The sequence below is a fragment of the Ursus americanus genome, chromosome X (assembly GCF_024610735.1).
Source record: "Ursus americanus isolate L20-20 chromosome X, mUrsAme1.1.p, whole genome shotgun sequence".
NCBI classification, from domain to species: Eukaryota; Metazoa; Chordata; class Mammalia; order Carnivora; family Ursidae; genus Ursus; species Ursus americanus.
In genome coordinates, this window is record NC_142164.1 from 28,758,913 (window position 1) to 28,777,598 (window position 18,686).

Genomic DNA, 18,686 nt, shown 5'->3' on the forward strand with positions numbered 1-18,686 from the left:
CATTTAAAAAGGGATAAAATTGGCGCTGAGCCTTTAGAGTTGTGATGATTTAGTTCCTGGGACATAATCATTAGTCCTTGAGTGTTAGCTATTGGGGTTTCCTGAATGGAAGCAGAAACAATAAAAAACCATACTGAGTTAGGTTGGAGACCTACCTCTCCAAATTAAATTTTTCAGTTACCTCCTGGCTGTGTTCGTCAAAAAGCAACCAGCTTCCTACTGGACGATCCTCATCAAAAGATGTCAGAACTTCTTGGGTGAAATTTGCATTTGTACATTTAGAAGATCAATAATTTACCTTACGAGTACAGATGAAGCTGGGGGCAGCAGGGATGAGAACGTGACTGTTCTTACAGCCTGTCATACTTCCCCCTGCATATATAGTCCAAGTTGGGTTATAAGTATAACCCTTTTAGGCTCTTTCTTCAAGTGGGAAACCTGAGTCTAATTCTGCACGATTATAATCTTTTCTCCTGAATAAAGAAGTAAAAAATAGTATATTCAAGCAGTCAAACCAATTTATTTTGTAAGGGGTGGGTGGGTGTGTGTAACAAATGCAATCACAAGGAGCTAAACTTTGAGGAATTGAGCCTTTGTTTTTTGTATTTTGTTTGTGAGCAAAATTAAAAGGAAAAAAATGACAAATTTTTCCTGTCCTCCAAGAGTAGATAGAGGATATAGTCCTTTTCCAAAAAAAAGGAACTAAAGGGAAAACAGAAAAAAAAAAACCTGTTTCTCATTGAGGACAGTTTTTGTCAAATAAAACTTTTCTTTCATTTTCAGAGCTTTCTTTATTTTCTGTTTCTAATGCTTCATTTTTATTTTCTTTATTAATTCCTGAGTTTCTGAAAACGGGTTTGACTAAATCAAAAGTAGAGATTGCTCTTTACTCTCAAAAATGTATGTAAACAAAGAAGTTATTTCCAAATATAAAACTGTTTGTGTCACATATTGCAGAAGACGAAATGAGCAATTAGGAGCTAGGTCATGCAAGAGGCAGAAGAGATGCACTTGACAACCTTTTAGGCTGTATTTCTGGTCTGGCCTCAGGCTGTCTGTAGTCTGTGCCATTTGATAGTACTATCAAGAACATCAAATTACGATGAGTATACTTAATTTATTAATTTAACTTTTAAAATAGGAAAATAGGACTTAACTGGACTCCTTTGAATTGATTATATATTTAGGAGACAATTTAGCCATGGAGTTATAATTTATATGCCTATATCTTCTAGGAGATTAAGTGAGAGAGAGAGGATTGGAGAATTGGGAGCTCCTGAAGTATGGGGACTTTCTCCAAAGAATCCAGAACCAGAGTAAGTGATTCAAAAAATACTGTTAAAAGATGTAACGTTTGTTTAAATCCAGAGACTATTGTCAAAATTTTTGTTAAATGAATAACTTTTAAGTACAGCTCACGTTTTTTCTTCTTTTTTGTGATTTATGCTATGCTACCCCCTAGAATTTAAAAACATTGAACATACCTAACGATTAAAACATGTTGCTAGTTGATTTGAACATATTAATTGTTCTTTTTATTTATTTGTTTATTTTTAAAGATCATATTTGTATTAGAGAGAGAGAGAGAGAGAGAGCACAGGTAGGCAGAGCGGCAGGGAGAGGGAGAAACAGGCCCCCCAGTGAGCAGGGACCCCGACGACTCGGGCCTCGATCCCAGAACCCTGGGATTATGACCTGAGCTGAAGGCAGCCGCTTAACCAACTGAGCCACCTAGCACCCCTTAATTGTTCTTTTTAAATTGTAATTCGGGGGGGTGCTAATTTCCTATTCATAGAAGGGTTCAGTATTAAGACAAATACATTTATATTATTTTGAATTGTTTTTTCTCAACCTAATAGCAGATTGCGTGTCACATGTTAGCCTTACAAAGTGATTTTTTTTTGAGTTAACAGTTGACAACATGGATGGTAGAGTAGGGTTTTCTTATATATATATCATTTGCAGATAGTGACAGTTTTACTTCTTCTTTACCAATTTGGATGCCTTTTATTTTTCTTGTCTTGTGGCTGGGACTTCCGTATTATGTTGAATAAAAGTGGCGAGAATGGACATCCTTGTCTTGTTCCTGATCTTAGGGTGAAGCTTTCAGCTTTTTACTGTTGAGTGTGATGTTAGCTGTGGGTTTGTCGTATCTGGCCTTTCTTAAGTTGAGTTATGTTTTCTCTATATTCACTTTGGTGAGAGTTTGTATCTTTGGTTGTTGAATTTTGTCAGATGCTGTTTCTGCGTCTATTGAGATGATCGTAGGATTTTTATCCTTTATTTTGTTAATGTGGTATATTCCACATTGATTTGTGGATGTTGAATTATCCTTGCATTTCTGGAATAACTTCTACTTTAGTATGGTGTATGATCTTTTTAATGTAGTATAAAATTTGGTTTGCCAATATTTTGTTAAAGATTTTTGCATCTACATACATCAGGGATATTGGCTTGTAATTTTTTTTTTTAATTTGTGGTGTCTTTGGTTTCCATATCAGGATAATGCTGGCCTCAAAGAGTGAGTTTGTTCTTTCTTCAGTTTTTTGGAATTGTTTAAGAAGTATAGGTCTTAACTCATTAAATATTTAGTAGAATTTACCTGTGAAACCGTCTGGTCCTGGAGTTTGTTTTGTTGGGAGTTTTTTGAGTAATCAGTCTATAGTGTAATCTTCCTGATTTGGACGATTGTTATGTTTCTAGGAATTTATTTCTCCTTGGTTGTTCCATTTGTTGGCACATAATTGTTCTTAGTAGTCTTATGATTTTTTTTCTATTTCTATAGTATTGGGTATAACTTATCCCCTTTCATTTTTGATTTTATTTATATGGGCACTCTTTTTTTCTTGATGAATCTAGCTAAAGGTTTTTATCAATTTTATCATTTCAAAGAACCAACTCTTAGTTTCATTGATCTTTTCTGTTGTCTTTTTAGTCTCTTTTTCATTTATTTTTCACTCTGACCTTTATTATTTTCTTCCTTCTGCTAACTTTGGGCTTTGTTCTTTTCCTAGTTCCTTTAGGTGTAAGATTAGATTGTTTATTTGAGGTTTTTCTTGGTTCTCGAGTTGGGCCTGTATAAAATTTCCCTCATAGAACTTCTTTTGCTGCATTTCATAGATTTTGTACTGTTGTGTTTCCATTTTCATTTGTCTCAAGGTATTTTTTTAAATTTCCTCTTTGATTTCTTCATTGACCCATTGTTTGTTTATTTTTAAAGACTTATTTATTAAAGAGAGAGAGAGAAAGAGCACGTGCACAAGTGGGAGGGTCAGAGGGAGAGAGAGAGAGAATTTCAAGCAGATGCCACACTGAGCACGGAGCCTGACATGGGGCTCAATCTCAAAACCCTGAGATCATGACCTGAGTTGAAACCAAGAGTCAGACGCTTAACCGACTGTGCCACCCGGGCACCCCGACCCATTGGTTATTTAATTCCATGTGTTTATGTTTTTCCAGTTTTCTCGTAATTGATTTCTAGTTTCATACTGTTGTGGTCTGAAAAGATGCTTGATATGATTTCAGTCTTCTTAAATTTATCAAGACTTGTCTTGTGGCCTAACATGGGATCAGTCCTGGAGAATATTCCATGTGCACTTGAAAAGAATGTATGTTCTGCTGTTTTTGGATAGAATGTTTTGTGTATTATCTCTTAATTCCATCTGGTCTAATGTGTTGGTCAAGGCCACTGTTTTCCTTATTGATTTTCTGTCTGAATGATGTATCCATTCATGTAAGTGGGGTGTTAAGGTCTCTTACTATTATTGTATTACTGTCAGTTTCTCCCTTCATGTCTCTTAAAAATTGGTTTATGTATTAAGGTGCTCCTATGTTGGGTGCATAGGTATTTACAAATGTTATATCCTCTTGTTGAATTGATCCCTTTATCGTATGCAGTGTCATTCATGTCCTGTTACAGGCTTTGTTTCCTAGTCTGTTTTGTATGATATAAGTATTGCTACCCCAGCGTTTTGTTTGTTTTCGTTTGCATGGAGTATCTTTTTCCATCCCTTCAGTTTCAGTCTCTGTGTCTTTAGATCTGAAGTGAGTCTCTTGTAGGCAGCTATAGATGGGTATTGTTTTTTTTAATTTATTCAGCTACTGTGTGTTTTGATTGGAACACTTAGGAAGTTTACATTTAAAGTAATTATTGATAAAAAAAAATTATTGGTAGGGGGCGCCTGGGTGGCTTAGTCGTTAAGCATCTGCCTTCAGCTCAGGGCATGATCCCAGAGTCCTGGGATGGAGCCCCATCCTCCGCTGGGAGCCTGCTTCTCCCTCTCCCACTCCCCCTGCTTGTGTTCCCTCTCTCGCTGGCTGTCTCTCTCTCTGTTAATAAATAAAATCTTTAAAAAAATTATTGGTAGGTATGGATTTGTAGACATTTTCTTGATATTTTTCCGGTTTTTTAAAAAGATTTTATTTATTTGTCAGAGAGAGAGAGTGCACAAGCAGGGGGGAGCGGCAGGCAGAAGGAGAAGCAGCTCCCTGCTGAGCAAGGAACCAGATGTGGGACTTGATCCCAGGACCCTGGGATCATGACCTGAGCTGGAGGCAGACGCTTAACCAACTGAGGCACCCAGGCGTCGCTTTCTGATTGTTTTTGTAGTTCTTCTCTGTTCCTTTGTTCTCTTGCTCTCTTCCCTTGAGATTTGGTGACTTTCCTTAGTGTTATGTTTGTATTCTTTTATTTTTTGTTTATCTATTATAGGTATTTGGTCAGTGGTTACCATGAGGTACATATATAACATCTTACGTATATAGCAATCTATTTTAAGTTAATGCCCACTTAAGCTCAAATGCATTCTAAAAGTACTACATCCCTTCACCATGTTTTATGTTTTTGACATCATATTTTACATCTTACTATTTTATGTTTCCATTGACTAATTATTGTGGGTCTAGCTGATTTTACTACTTTTGTCTTTTAACCTTCATACTAGCTATGTAGGTGGTTGATCCACTACCTTTACTATGTGTTTACCTTTACCAATGAGATTTTTCCTTTCATAATTTTCCTTTTTTTTTTTAATTTTATTATTAAGTAATCTCTACACCCAACACAGAGCTCGAACTCATAACCCCAAGATCAAGAGTTGCATGCTCCACTGACTAAGCCAGCCAGGCGCCCCTCCTTTCATAGTTTTCTTACTTGTAGTTATGATTTTTCTTTTCTACTTAAAATTAAGTCCCTTTAACTTTCTTGTAAGGCTGGTTTGGGAGTGATGAGCTTTAGCTTATGCTTGTCTGAGAAACTCCTTGTTTCTCCTTCACTTCTGAGTGATAACTTTGCTGGGTAGAGTAATCTTGGTTGTAAGTTTTTTCCTTTTAGCACTTCTCATATATCATGCTATTCTCTTCTGACCTATAAAGTTTCTTCTGAAAAACCAGCTTATAGACTTAGGGTTCCTTGGTATGTAACTAGTTGTTTTCCTTTTGCTGCTTTTAAGATTCTTTATCTCTAACTGTTGACACTTTGATTATAATGTGTCTTGGTCTCTTTGGGTTCATCTCATTTGGGGGTGTTTGCTTTCTGGACTTGGATATCTGTTTCCTTCCCCAGGTTAGGGAAGTTTTCAGCTATTATTTCTTCAAATAAGTTTTCTGTCCTTTTCTCTCTCTTCTCCTTCTGGGACCACTGTAGTGTGAATATTAGTACACTTGATTTTACCCCAGAGGTCCCTTAAACTTAACCTCATTTTATTCAGTTCTTTTTGCTTTTTTGCTGTTCTGATTAGGTGCTTTCTACTACCCTGTCTTCCACATTGTTAATCTGTTCTGCATTCTGTAATCCGCTTTTGATGCCCTGTATTTTTCATTTCAGTTATTGTGTTCTTTGGCTTTGATTGATTTAAAAAAATATTTTCTGTCTCTTTGTTGAATTCTCACTGTGCTCATCCATTCTTTTGAGTTCAGTGAGCATCTTTATGACCATTCATTTGAATTCCATCTGGTAGATCTCTGTTTTGTTTAGTTCTTTTTCTGAGGTTTTTGTCTTGTTCTTTCACTTGGAACGTATTGTCTGTCTCCTCATTTGCGTCTCAGTGTTTGTTTCTGTGTTTTAGGTGGATCAGCTATTGTCCCAGTCTTGGAGGAGTGGCTTTATGCCCGAAGGTGTCTGTGGGACTCAGCATAAACCCCCGCTGGTCACCCAAGCCAGGTACCCCAGGAGTATCTCTTTTGTAGGCTGTGTGCTCCCTCTTGTGGCTGGTCACGATTGGTGCAGACTCACTGATATGTGGGGCTGTTTACTGGTGCAGCTATCGGCTAGGCTTGGCTATGACTACTGTGGGTATGCTGGTGAGTGGTACAGGCTTCTGGCCTGTCTGATTGACAGGCCTGGTTGCAGCTGGTGTGGGCATGCTGGTGTGTGGGGCTGGCCCTTGGCACAGCTGGCTATAAGGCCTGGTCGTGAGGTGCATGAGCGCTGTTGAGTAGGGCAGGCTTTCGGTGCAGCTGGCTGCAAGGTCCAGCTGCGACTGATGCAGATACTCTAGTGTGTAGGACTGGGCCTCCATGGCAGGAGCCCTTGGGTGGAGGGTGTGCTGGTCCTGGCCAAGGATGTCTGGTATGTATGGTGGGTGGGGGCTGCTAGAGAGGAGTGCCAGGCCAGGGTGGGCAGGTGGGTGGGGTGAGTCTTCTTGGGCTGACAGTAGATAGAGAAACAGAAAAAAGGATAAGGGATGGGACGGGGCTCTCCTGGTTGAGTAGAGGGGCCTAGGAGGTCCTGCCCCACGGGACGCCAGGGGTCCTGTCCAGGGTGCTGGGACGTAGGCAGAGCAGAGCAGCTGACCAGGCGCTGAGCCCGGGAAAGCCTGCGGACGGTGGTGCGGGCTGCAGGCTGGGGAGCTGACAACAGTGACGGCGGTGTGCCTCTTTGCCCTCAGTCTGTTGGCCGGGCAAAGATTTTATGAATTGAGGAAATCTGGTCCTAGTTCGTCTAAACATCCATTGTCCCCAGTGTCTAGACTCTTGAGGTAGTGTCCAGTGCTTCGGCTTCCTCCCGTCCCAGCAAGACAAGCCACAGGCTCCTGGGCCCTCCATGCCCAGGCCTCGCTCACAATGCCACCTTTCTCACTATGACGAGGTTTCAGAAGAGGAATGACCCTTGAGTCATTCTTAAAGGAAAGCTCTTGTTGAAAGATCCAGCACGTCCCTGTGGATTAGTTACTTACTCTCTGTTGAAGATGGGCTGTTCAGAATGGGGGCTGTATCCCATCAGCAGGACTTTTGAATGATACTGAGCTTCCCCCATCAGTAGGGTGACACCTGCCTAGCGACTAGGGGTTAGTGGCAGCCCGACGGCTGCTGGTCAGCTGTGAGGACACACACAACCCAGGTGTCAGAGTCACAGCAGGGCCAGAGAGCAGTGCCTCAGCTGCACATGCTGCTGAGGACGGGAAGAGTAATATGGCAGTTGGGAGCACAGAGTCCAAGCATGGAGCCGGGACAGAGCCTGGCACATCGTGGGTGCTATCTCGGGGTGAGCTGCAGGGAGGCCTGTGGCGGTAACTTCCCTAAGCTGTTTTAGCAAGAAGGAACTAGCTTCCCTGATGCAGTTTCCAACCTGAAGGGCATAGAGAGTAGCCTGCTGTGTTTTGTCCTCTATGACATTCGATGCTCAATGTACTAAAATGTCCTTTTTTGCTCTCTGATTGAAGGTTTGGTTTAAGAATAGGAGGGTCAGGGGCGCCTGGGTGGCACAGCGGTTAAGCGTCTGCCTTCGGCTCAGGGCGTGATCCCGACGCGTTGTAGGATCGAGCCCCACATCAGGCTCCTCTGCTATGAGCCTGCTTCTTCCTCTCCCACTCCCCCTGCTTGTGTTCCCTCTCTCGCTGGCTGTCTCTATCTCCGTCAAATAAATAAATAAAATCTTAAAAAAAAAAAAAAAAAGAATAGGAGGGTCAAGTGGAGAAGACCCCAGAGGGCACTGAGGTTCAGAAACACGCCCCCGGTGGCCCTGGTCCCTCCCGTCGTCATTAACTTGGGTGGACCCTGCCATGCCTCCTCATTCCGGAGCCGGAGTGCTTATGGGTTCTTCAGGAGCCACCGCCGCTGGGGCTACGTCAGCAGCCCATGCCTCTCTTTCCTGTTGTCTTCTTGCCTCCCCTGCCCTGGCTTCCTCCACCTTTCCCTCCGTGCGGCTGCCCTCCTGTGCTCGCTCCCGGTCTCCTACCGTCGGTGGCTCTCTTGTGAGCCCTTTGCCCACACAATGGCCTCGGCGGCGGTTTTTTCCCACGGTGCTTTTGAGCGCATTCCCGTTCTGTGTCGCTCAGGGTTAAGAGCAGTTCCCGAAACGCCCGCGAAATGTACTCGAGAGAAGGGCAAATTCACGGACCCTCTCTTTGGGGGCACTTGTAGTCTTTTCAATAAAGTTCTGAATTTATTCTCTGTGTATTTGTTTTGCGTGTGGTACGGGGTGAGTGCACGTGATGGACGGTGCCGCTCCTCCAGGAAGGCAAGGAGGCCTGCTTTCGTGCAGCCGCGTCCCTGAGCCCCCATCAGGAGGCCACGGCCATCTCCCAAGTTCCCCAAGTGCCCACGCAGCCGGCTTACGAGGAGCCACCCTGTCCTGCAGCACCCCATCTTTCCCCGGCCCTCCCACCCCCACCCCCCTGTGCCCCAGCGGGACCGCGCCGCCGTGCAAGACCGGGTGGCGTCAGCCTCTAGGGAGAGAACAGTGTGCTTCCAGGCGGGGCTGAGGCCCAGTCGCGGCGAGGAGCTGAGGCCCACCCGGGCACTGGAAGGGACACTTGCAAGGGGCTACTCACGGGGCTCCCGGAGAAGCGGCAGCCGCGCGTGCTGCTGGTGCTCGCCCAGGGGTGTCCGATGCCGGCCCTTTGGGTGGAGGAGACGCGCAGACCGCATTCCGGCGGGAGGGTCCTGCGTCTGCAAAGGTACCACGAGAGGGGCCCCTCTTCGAGGCCAGCGGTGGGCTCTGTGTCCTCCCTTTCGCCCCTCCCCAGAGGCCGAGGGCCCACCATCGCTCGGTCGTCAGCTCCAGCCGCCCGGCAGCTTTCGGCGAGATCGTGCCCGGGGCCGGTGGTCCGTGCGTGCAGTGGTTCCAAGTCCGCGGCGGAGAAAGACGTGGGTTTTTGTCCTCTGGGACTCGGGGAGGGAGAGGGGCTCCTGCGGGACCGAGGCCGTGTACCTGTTGCCCGATCGGGTTATTTACACTGGCACACAGCACCCTTCTTGTTGCCAGGACGACCCCAGCCCTGGGGACGAGTTTTGCCGGTGCACCCAAAATGTCTCCCCCGGTCCCCCAAGTTTGGGTTGTGGCGGCGCAGTGGCTTCTGTGAGCCGAGGCGTCCTCGGTCTCCCGTGTCCACGATCGGGTGGCCCCCTCCTGCGGTAGCAGTGGTTCCGGGGTGTTGCCTCGGGGTGGGGGAAGCGTAGCGTTTCTTCGAAGCTCCCCCCTAGCCCTGCGAAGCTGCGGGCTTTCTGCGTAGCCACAGCTGTGACTCGCCCCCTTCCTCCCTGCAGAGACCTGGGTGGCCTCAGCCCTTAGCTGTGGGCTCTGGGCCCCGTCCTACATCTCCCTCTCAAGGTGTGTTCTCGGGAGCCGTCCGGGCATCATCTTCGCGTCGGATTCCAGGATCTTTGCTTGTAGAAAGCAATTTTTTTTTTAAGGGTATGAAATGTTTTAGTACACTTGCCGGGTAATACAAATCAGTAATTACGATAGCCAAATCTCTGTATCATATATATTTAATATATTAAATAACACAATACTAAAATAACCCCTACCTTAAAAAAATATGGATTCATTTTTCATGTCATCAAATACAATGCTCATATGAGAGTGTAATGAAACTTAATAATCTGTTCAGGTGCTAAGGGACAAGGCTAAGCAGTAAATTAATATTTTTAAATATCTTAAAGCAGAATAGTTTCCTTTTTGAGTTTGATAAGCCAAAGACTATCAAGGACTATTTAGAACCTGAATATAATACAGTGGCTATGAAATTATATAGGGAATTTGATGAGAAACAGGCATTTCTTTTTTTCTACTTTTTGTCAGTTAGCAAGTGAATGGAAAACTTTTAACCATAACATTCGTTTCCTTTTTCAGAGCGTCAAGAACCACCTCTGCAGCCTGCCTTGCTAAGGTTACTGCATAATCCTTGCATTCCTGCCATCCATTATCCACCTTCTCAAATTGGAGGGTTTCAGAGTCACTAGGCTACTGTCTAGATCTGCAGCCTAAATATCAGTTTTTGAAACCACTTCCTGGTATGTTCCTTGATGGAGATTAATGTATTCTTTTTCTTTGTGTATTTTAGTAATGTCAGATGCTAGAGTTAGACTGGGTATTTTAAATTTAATTCAATTTTTAAATATTATTCTCAAAACATAGTTGATATACAAAGTTATATTAGTTTCAGGTGCACAGTATAGTGATTCAATAATTGTATATTCTGTGCTGAGAAACTGGCTGTTTTTAATTGTAATATCTGAATTGATGGGTCCTCTGGCTTTGATCGTCTCATCACTATCCTAAGAGATTTAACTACCAGGAGACCTCAGATGGAGTGGTGACTTGATACGGGTCATATTTTTCGTGCTCATTTAGAGTCTTACTTGCATGGTCTGCATTAATTTCAGTATAAAAAGCTTAAGGCCAAACGTAGCATATGGTTTTAGGCTCTAGTAGATCTTGAAATTGGGATATCAGATCTTATTTTTCTACCAGGAAAAAAATATCAACAAGCCTTCCGCAATTCAAAATTGGAAACAAATTTTAGGAAAAATGAAAAGTATAAAAGGATTAATTACCAAATTTTAGATTTAGCTCCTTTATACCTTAAGCCTTTTCGTCTCAATATTTATTCTATTATTGCCAATTTCATCAATATGTACCCAGACACCAATCTAGATTTAATGAGAGTGGGATGGGATTGGGGAAACAGAGTACATAAAAGAGGCTTAGGACATTCAAACTGATGTGTTGTCCCACATCTTATGCCACTTGTGCCCTTTATCATAGTCTTTCCATAATGATTATTTTTCCCTTATATTATTTTTTTAAATTGTAGTAAAATTTAAACAACATAAAATTACCCATTTTAAAGTATACAATTCAGTGGCATTTAATACATTCGCAGTGTTCTCCACCATCACTGCCATCGACTTTCAAAGCATATTCATCACCCAAAAATGAAACCCCTTATTCATTTAGTAGTCACTCCCCATCCCTCCCTTGGCAACCGCTAATGTGCTTTCTGTCTCCATGGGTTTGCCTGTTCTGGATATTTAATATTTAGGGAATCATACAATATGTGGCCTTTAGTGTCTGGTTTCTTTCACTTAGCATCATGTTTTCCAGGTTCATTCACTTTGTAACAACCATTAATACTTTATTCCTTTTTTGAGTTGAATAATGTTCTGTTATATGAATATGCCACATTTTGTTTATCCATTTCTCAATTGATGGAAATTTGGGTTTTTTCTACCTTTTGGCTGTTGTGAATAGTGCTTCTATCTACATTTATGTACAATTATTTGTTTGAATCCCCATTTTTGAAAAATATTGTATTTATTTATTTGACAGAGAGAGAGAGAGCGCATCAGGGGGGCGCAGCAGGCAGATGGAGAGAGAGAAGCAGACTCCCAGCTGAGCAGGGAGACTGATACCGGGCTCGAACCCAGGACCCTGGGATCATGACCTGAGCTGAAAGCAGACGTTTAATCGACTGAGCCACCCAGGTGCCCCTGAATACCGATTTTCAGTTCTTTCAGGTATATACATAGAAGTGGAATTCCTGGGTCACAGGGTAATTCTCTGTTTAATTTTTTGAAGAACTGCCAAATACAGCAACTGCATCATTTTACATTCCCATTAGTAATGTGTGAGTGTTCCAGTCTCTTCACATCCTCACCAACACTTATTATATTCCACTTTTTTCAGTAGTCTCTAAACCCAACGTGCGGCTCAAACTCACAACCCCAAGATCAAGAGTTGTACACTCCTCCAATTCAGCCACCCCCTCCATTTTTTTACTATAGCCATCCTAATGGGGATGAGGTATTATCTTGTGGTCTTGATTTGCATTTCCCTGATGACTGATGATACTGAGCATCTTTTCATGCTTGTTGGCCATTTGTACATATCCTTGGGAAAAAACATCTAATCGTTTGCCTATTTTTAATTTGGTGGTTTATCTTTTCATTGCTGAGTTGTAAGGGTTTTTTAAGTATTCTGGAAACTGACGTCTTACCAGAGACATGATTTGTAAATATTTTACCTCATTGTGTAGGGTGTCTTTTCAGTTTCTTAATAGTGTCCTTTGATGCACAAAAAGTTTGATTTTGATGAAATCCAATTTATGTAATTTTCCTTTTGTTGCTTCTGCTTTGGTGTCATATTGAAGAATTCATTGCCAAATCCCAGATCATGAATTTTTCCCTGTTTTCTCCTGAAGAGAAGGAGTTTTATAGTTTTATAACTCTTTCTCTCTCTCTATATATATATGAGTTTTATATAACCATATATAAATGAGAGTTTTATAATCTTAATTCTTACATATAAGTATTTTCTCCATTTTGAGTTAATTTTTGTATATGATGTGAGGTATGTTTCCAGTTTGATTCTTTTGCATATAGATATCTAGTTGTCCATCATTTCCTGAAGACATAATTATTTCCCAATTGAATGGGCTTGGCACCCTTAACCAAAATCAAACGACCATAGATGTATGGGTTGATTTCTGGTTTCTCACTTCTATTCCATTGATCTGTATGTCTATCCTTATGCCAGTACAATACTGTTTTGATTACTATAGCTTTTTTTTTTTAAAGATTTTATTTATTCATTTGACAGAGATAGAGACAGCCAGTGAGAGAGGGAACACAAGCAGGGGGAGTGGGAGAGGAAGAAGCAGGCTCTCGGCAGAGGAGCCTGATGTGGGGCTCGATCCCAGAACACAAGGATCACGCCCTGAGCCGAAGGCAGATGCTTAACCACTGAGCCACCCAGGCGCCCCTGATTACTATAGCTTTGTAGTAAGTTTTGAAATTTAGAAATCTGGGTCCTACAACTTTTATTTTCTTTTTAAAGATTGTTTTGGCTATTTAGATTCCCTTAGAATTCCATATGATTTTTAGAATTCTTTTTCCTTGTATTTTTTGTTGAAAATTAGACATTCTGAATATTAGAATGTGACAACTTTGGAAATCACATTTTCTCCCCTCTCCTAGGTTTGTTGTTCCTGTTTCATTGAACAGAATACAAAGACCATACAATCCAGGTTTGCCTAGTTAGTGACTTTCTAAGCTATTTTTGTAATATCTGTATTCATTTTTTAAAAACTTCAGTATAAAAAAATGAAAATATAAAAGAATAAAATTTCAGTGTAGTTGACATACAATATGATACGAGTTTCAGGCATACAACACAGTGATTTGACAATTATATACATTATGAGATGCTCACCACGGTAAGTGTAATTATCACCTGTTTACCACACAAAGTTATTACGGTGTGATTGACTATATCCCCTATGCTGTACTTTTCATCTCCACGTACTTTTCATCTCATTTATTTTTAAGTAGACTCGACCCCCAGTGTAGGGCTTAAACCCATGACCCTGAGTTCAAGAGTCACATGCTCTACCAACTGAGCCAGCCAAGTGCCCTGACTCATTTCTTTTATAACTGGAAATTTGTAGCTCTTAATCCCCATTCACCTGTTTTGCCCATCCCTCAACCCCTCGCCTCTGGCAACCACCAATTTGTTCTCTGTATTTATGAGTCTGTTTCTGGTTTGTTTTGTTTTTTTGATTCCACATATAAGTAAAACCACATGGCAATTGTCTTTCTCTGTCTGACGTATTTCACTTAACATAATACCCTCTAGGTCCATCCATGTTGTTGCAGATGGCAAGATTTCATTCTTTTTTATGGTTGAGTAATATTCCTGTGTGTGTGTGTGTGTGTGTGTGTGTGTGTGTGTGTGTGTGTACCACATCTTCCTTACCCATATATCTATGGATGGACACTGAAATTGCTTCCATATCTTGGGTATTGTAAATAATGCTGCAGTAAATAGAATACATATATCTTTTCAAATTAGTGTTTTATTTTCATTGGGTAGATACCCAGTAGTGGGATTACTGGTTGTATGGTATTTCTATTTTTAATTTTTTGAGGAATCTCCATCCTGGTTTACATAACAGCTGCACTCTTTGTCATGTACAGCCACTGAAGTCTATGTTCCATTAGCTTAGTAGCCAGCTAGTGTTTTGAAATACTTACCATCAATTCCTGGATTCAAAAATGAATAAAGATCAATAAAACAAGAAGGCAACCTACTGAATGGAAGAAAGATAGTTGCAAATGATATATCTGATAAGGGGTTAATATCCAAAATTTAAAAGTAACTCATACAACTCAACACCAAAAAACCAATCAAATTAATAAATGAGCAGAGGACCTAATTAGACACTTTTCCAAAGCAGACGTACAGATGGCCAATAGACACATGAAACATCAGTAATCATCAGGGAAATGCAAATCAAAACCACAATATCACCTCACGTCAGTCAGAATGGCTAGTAACAAAAAGACAAGAAATTAGATCGGAGAAAAGGGAATCCTTGAACGTTGTTGGTGGGAACATAAACTGGTGCAGCCCCTGTGGGAAACAGTGTGGCGGTTCCTCTAAAAATTAAAAATAGAACTACCGTACAGTCCAGTAATTGCACTACTGGATATTTAGCTGAAGAAAACAAAAACACTAATTTGAAAAAATGTATGCATCCTTACGTTTTTGGTTTTTGGTTTTTATATCTTATTTTTTAAAGGTTTTATATATTATTTACTTGAGAGAGAGGGAGAGAGTGCGTACACGCGAGTACATGAGCTGGGAGAGGGAGAGGGAGAAGCAGACTCCCCGCTAAGCAGGGAGCTCGAAGCAGGGCTCGATCCCAGGACCCTGGGATCATGACCTGAGCCGAAGGCAGACGCTTAATGGTTTGAGCCACCCAGGCGCCCCACCTCTATGTTTATTGTAAGATATATGATATAGGCACTCCCATTTTTATTGTAGCATTATTTATAATAGCTAAGATATGGAAGTAACCTAAGTGTCCATCAATAGACGAATGGATAAAGAAGACGTGGCACACACTCACACACACACACACAACGCAATATTACTGAGCCATGAGAAGAATGAAATTTTGCCATTTGCAATAACATGGATGGACCTAGAGAAAATTATGCTAAATTAAATAAGTCAGACATAGAAAGACAAATACTGTATGATTTCACTTATATGTGGAATCTTAAAAAACAAAACAAACAACACCGACACACGAAATAGAACAAACTGGTGGTTGCCAGAGGGGAGGAAGATGGGAGGATGGACAAAATAGGTGAAGGGGGTTAAAGAGTACAAACTTCCAGTTACAAAACAAGTAATTCAGGGTGATGAAAAGTCCAGCATAGGGGATACAGGCAATATATTGCAGTAATTTTGTATGGTGACGTATGGTAACTACACTTACAGTGTTAAGCATGGCATAATGTATATAATGTTGAATCACTGTGTTGTACACCTGAAACTAATGTATTTTATGTCAACTATACATCAAAAAGTAAGATCTTAAAAGAAAAGAAGACATTATACTTTTCCTAGTGTTTGGAGATTGTCTCTGTATTATGCACTCCTTCAATGCTTGGCCAGACTATGGACAACTCGGCCTTATCTTTTACTTCCTGCTTACACAGAGCCTGAGAGCCATCCAGACGTGAAAGCTCGTGGTATTCTCAGCTGTTTCTGAGCATGTGTCTAGCACGTGGCCTTCTTGATTCCTCTGCATACATAAGACCTTTTCAAAGCCTTTTTTCTTCCACGTGTCTCTTTTCTGAATCGTGTGTTCCCCACCCTTCTCAGTTGTCTATTCCTTGTCCTGACTGTTGTCTCTTGCCCCAGAACGCTGTGGCCAGTACTTGTGCCTTTAAATGCTTTGGCCAAAGGTACCCAGGAAGTGGCCTCAACCCTGGGTTCACTCCTTGTCAGACAAAACAAAGGCAAACCAACTCTGCCAGTCCTTGAGGGAGCTGGCAGAGCAGAGAAGACCCAGAACCACAATTCTTTGAGAATAAAGTCCATACTGCTCCTTCTAGTACCAGGAGAGCTGCCTTCCCATCCTCAAGGCTTCTACAGGCCTGGGGTCTGAAGGATGATAGGCAGACAATTCAAAACACCAAAGTGTTCCCTTACCACTGTTGGGGAGGAAGAATTTGCCTCTATACTTCCAAATTCGTCTGGGTAATCCAAGAGTTAAATTGACAGGAGACAGATTAACAGGAGAAAACCAACTTTAATTCATATGTATGGAGGCCTCAAAGATACAGGACCTAAGAAATGATGGAGGCGGGCAGTGTTTATACTTGTTACATAAAGAAACAGTAAATCTGGGAGAAATTGGCAGGACAAAGAAAACTGATGTTTGGGAACTTCAATTAGTTAGGAATTCTAAACAAAATTTGGGCCGAGGTAGTAAGTTAGGAGAAGTTACAAGGTTTGTTTACATGGGCTTCTCAGGCCCTGAATTCCCTGTCCCTGATGTCAAAGATGTTTGTCTGCCTCCTGGTGCCTCCTCTGCACCCCCCCCCCCCTGCAGGGAGGGTGCTTTTCACAGGGGAGATGTATTCCCTACTTTCTGGAGACAAAGGTGGATCGGAGTGTTGTTCCTACACTCGCTGTTTTTTTATTAACTTGAATTCAAAATAATCAGTATGGTGCTCTGGCTTGGCTTGGGGTGGCCCACCTTGAGCCCCAACACCACAAAGCAGCAGATTCTTTTTACACCAAGCCTTATCTGGTTGTTGTGAGTTTTTAGCTGCGTTCCAACATTCACCAAAAATTGATTCTGACAGCTTTTCCCAGCTCAGTTGCTTCGGGGGAGAGATGGAGCCCTGGAGTTCCCTACTCCATTGTTTTCCATTCTGTTAAAACTTTGACCTCTCCTTTATGGTCTCTTTTCCCTCTGTATATGAATATATTTAAATTTCTTTAATACTAAACAAAATTCCTCTTGACCTTGCATTCCCCAACATCCCTCCTTTACTTCTCAGAAAAAATTTTCTTCAAGAGTAGTTTCTAATACCCTCCCTCAATGGTGACAAACAAAAATGTCTCCAGACATTCCCTAATGTCACCGGGGTGAAAACTCATTCCAGATTGAGATCCAGTGTATTAACTCAAATTCCGAACATATTTGGATTTAACCTGTTTTCACATGTACTTTTTAATTGTTTGGGGGGTTTTGTTTGGTTGGTTGGTTCTTGTTTTTGTTTGTGTTCTATAGCTCCATGAAATTTTATCCCATGTGTGAATGCATGGAACCATCGCCTCGATTAGGGTACAGGACTCTTCTCTCCATACGAAGAGACTCCTTGTTGTTATACAAACCATTTTCCTAAACAAGTGGCATAAAGGCGAAGAGCATGTGTATACTTCTACCTTTGTATAACAAATGGGAGACACAAGAACGTGTTTTTGCATTTAAATTTGCATAAACAATATGCTGGGTGATAAGTGGGCCTGTGTGGGGCAGGGTATTTAAGCGATTCTTTTCATCGAAAGTGTTATATTTGGGGATTTTTGAGCTATATCATTATGTTATCACTTCAAAGAATTAAAGATAGTAAATGAAACCAAATAAATGGTATGGTTTCCAAGTAGCTTTTCAACAGGTGTTCAGGCTTTAAGAGCAGATGACATATTGAGGCACCTGGCTGGCTCAGTCCGCAGCACATGCAAGTCTTGATCTCGGGGTCACGAGTTCAAGCCCCACATTGGGTGTAGAACTTACAATAAATAAATAAATAAACAAGCAAGCAAGCTACAATTTGGATGAACGTCAACAAAATTATTGAAAAGAAAAAAAGAGCAGATGACATAGTGACTGGACCACATCAGTCAGAGCTGCTATAAGAAAAGTAGAGACATGGAGCGCCTGGGTGGCTCAGTTGGTTAAGCGTCTGCCTTCAGCTCAGGTCATGATCCCTGGGCCCTGGGATCGAGTCCCATGTCAGGCTCTCTGTTCAGTGGGGAGTCTGCTTCTCCCTCTCCCTCTGCCCTTCTCTCGGCTCATGCTCCCTCTGCCTCTCTCTCTCTCAAGTAAATAAATAAAATCTTAAAAAAGAAAAGTAGAGAGAAACAGTGTTCAGAATCAGTAGATTCAGAATTAGACTCGGTGATATCATCTCCATGGGAACACCTGTCTGATTTCTTCCTTTACAGAGACAGTTCCCTTAACAGTCAACTAAATCACGTCTGTGAAACACTTAATAAACACTAGAGACTGTAGTACATGAAGCTTGTACACCTTTCCCTTAACAGCAAAACGTCATTGCCTCACCATCAGGATGGCACAATATAAATTATTAGTCTAAGCAGGAATACCACCTCCTTCCTTCCATAAACTCTGCCCAATATCATGAGGTCAGTGCAGATCACACAGTGCAGATGTTTTTAAGGTCATTATCAGATCAAAAGTTAGATTGCATAAAAAATCATGATAGATGATTTTGTTTTCTCACTTACATATACGGATGTCACCTGTGATGTTGATGGGTACAGATGGAGAAGTTACGCTTTTACAGATGTTATATGGTTCCATTTAAGGCTGGACATGAAACTATTTGAATTGACCACTACAATCTCCTTTTAA

At 41.6% G+C, this 18,686-nt stretch overlaps 1 protein-coding gene across 9 annotated transcripts in view; it reads left to right on the top strand.

The window, feature by feature from the left end:
* The window catches only part of LOC148106855 (NF-kappa-B-activating protein-like), a 37,122-nt gene that overhangs the window by 1,724 nt on the left and 16,712 nt on the right, over window positions 1-18,686 (top strand). For 6 of the 9 annotated variants that reach the window (XR_015723382.1, XR_015723380.1, XR_015723383.1 and 3 more), the window contains exon 2: window positions 1,236-1,316. Coding sequence is in view for 1 of the 9 variants with exons in the window: in XM_087859832.1 (XP_087715958.1) it covers window positions 1,236-1,316; window positions 6,066-6,186 (202 nt within the window). In the remaining 8 variants the exon portion in view is untranslated. Of the gene's footprint in view, window positions 1-1,235; window positions 1,317-6,065; window positions 7,897-10,075; window positions 10,237-11,554; window positions 14,189-18,686 lie in introns of those variants that run through there. The other 3 variants (XR_015723378.1, XR_015723379.1, XM_087859832.1) reach the window with 3 other exon arrangements.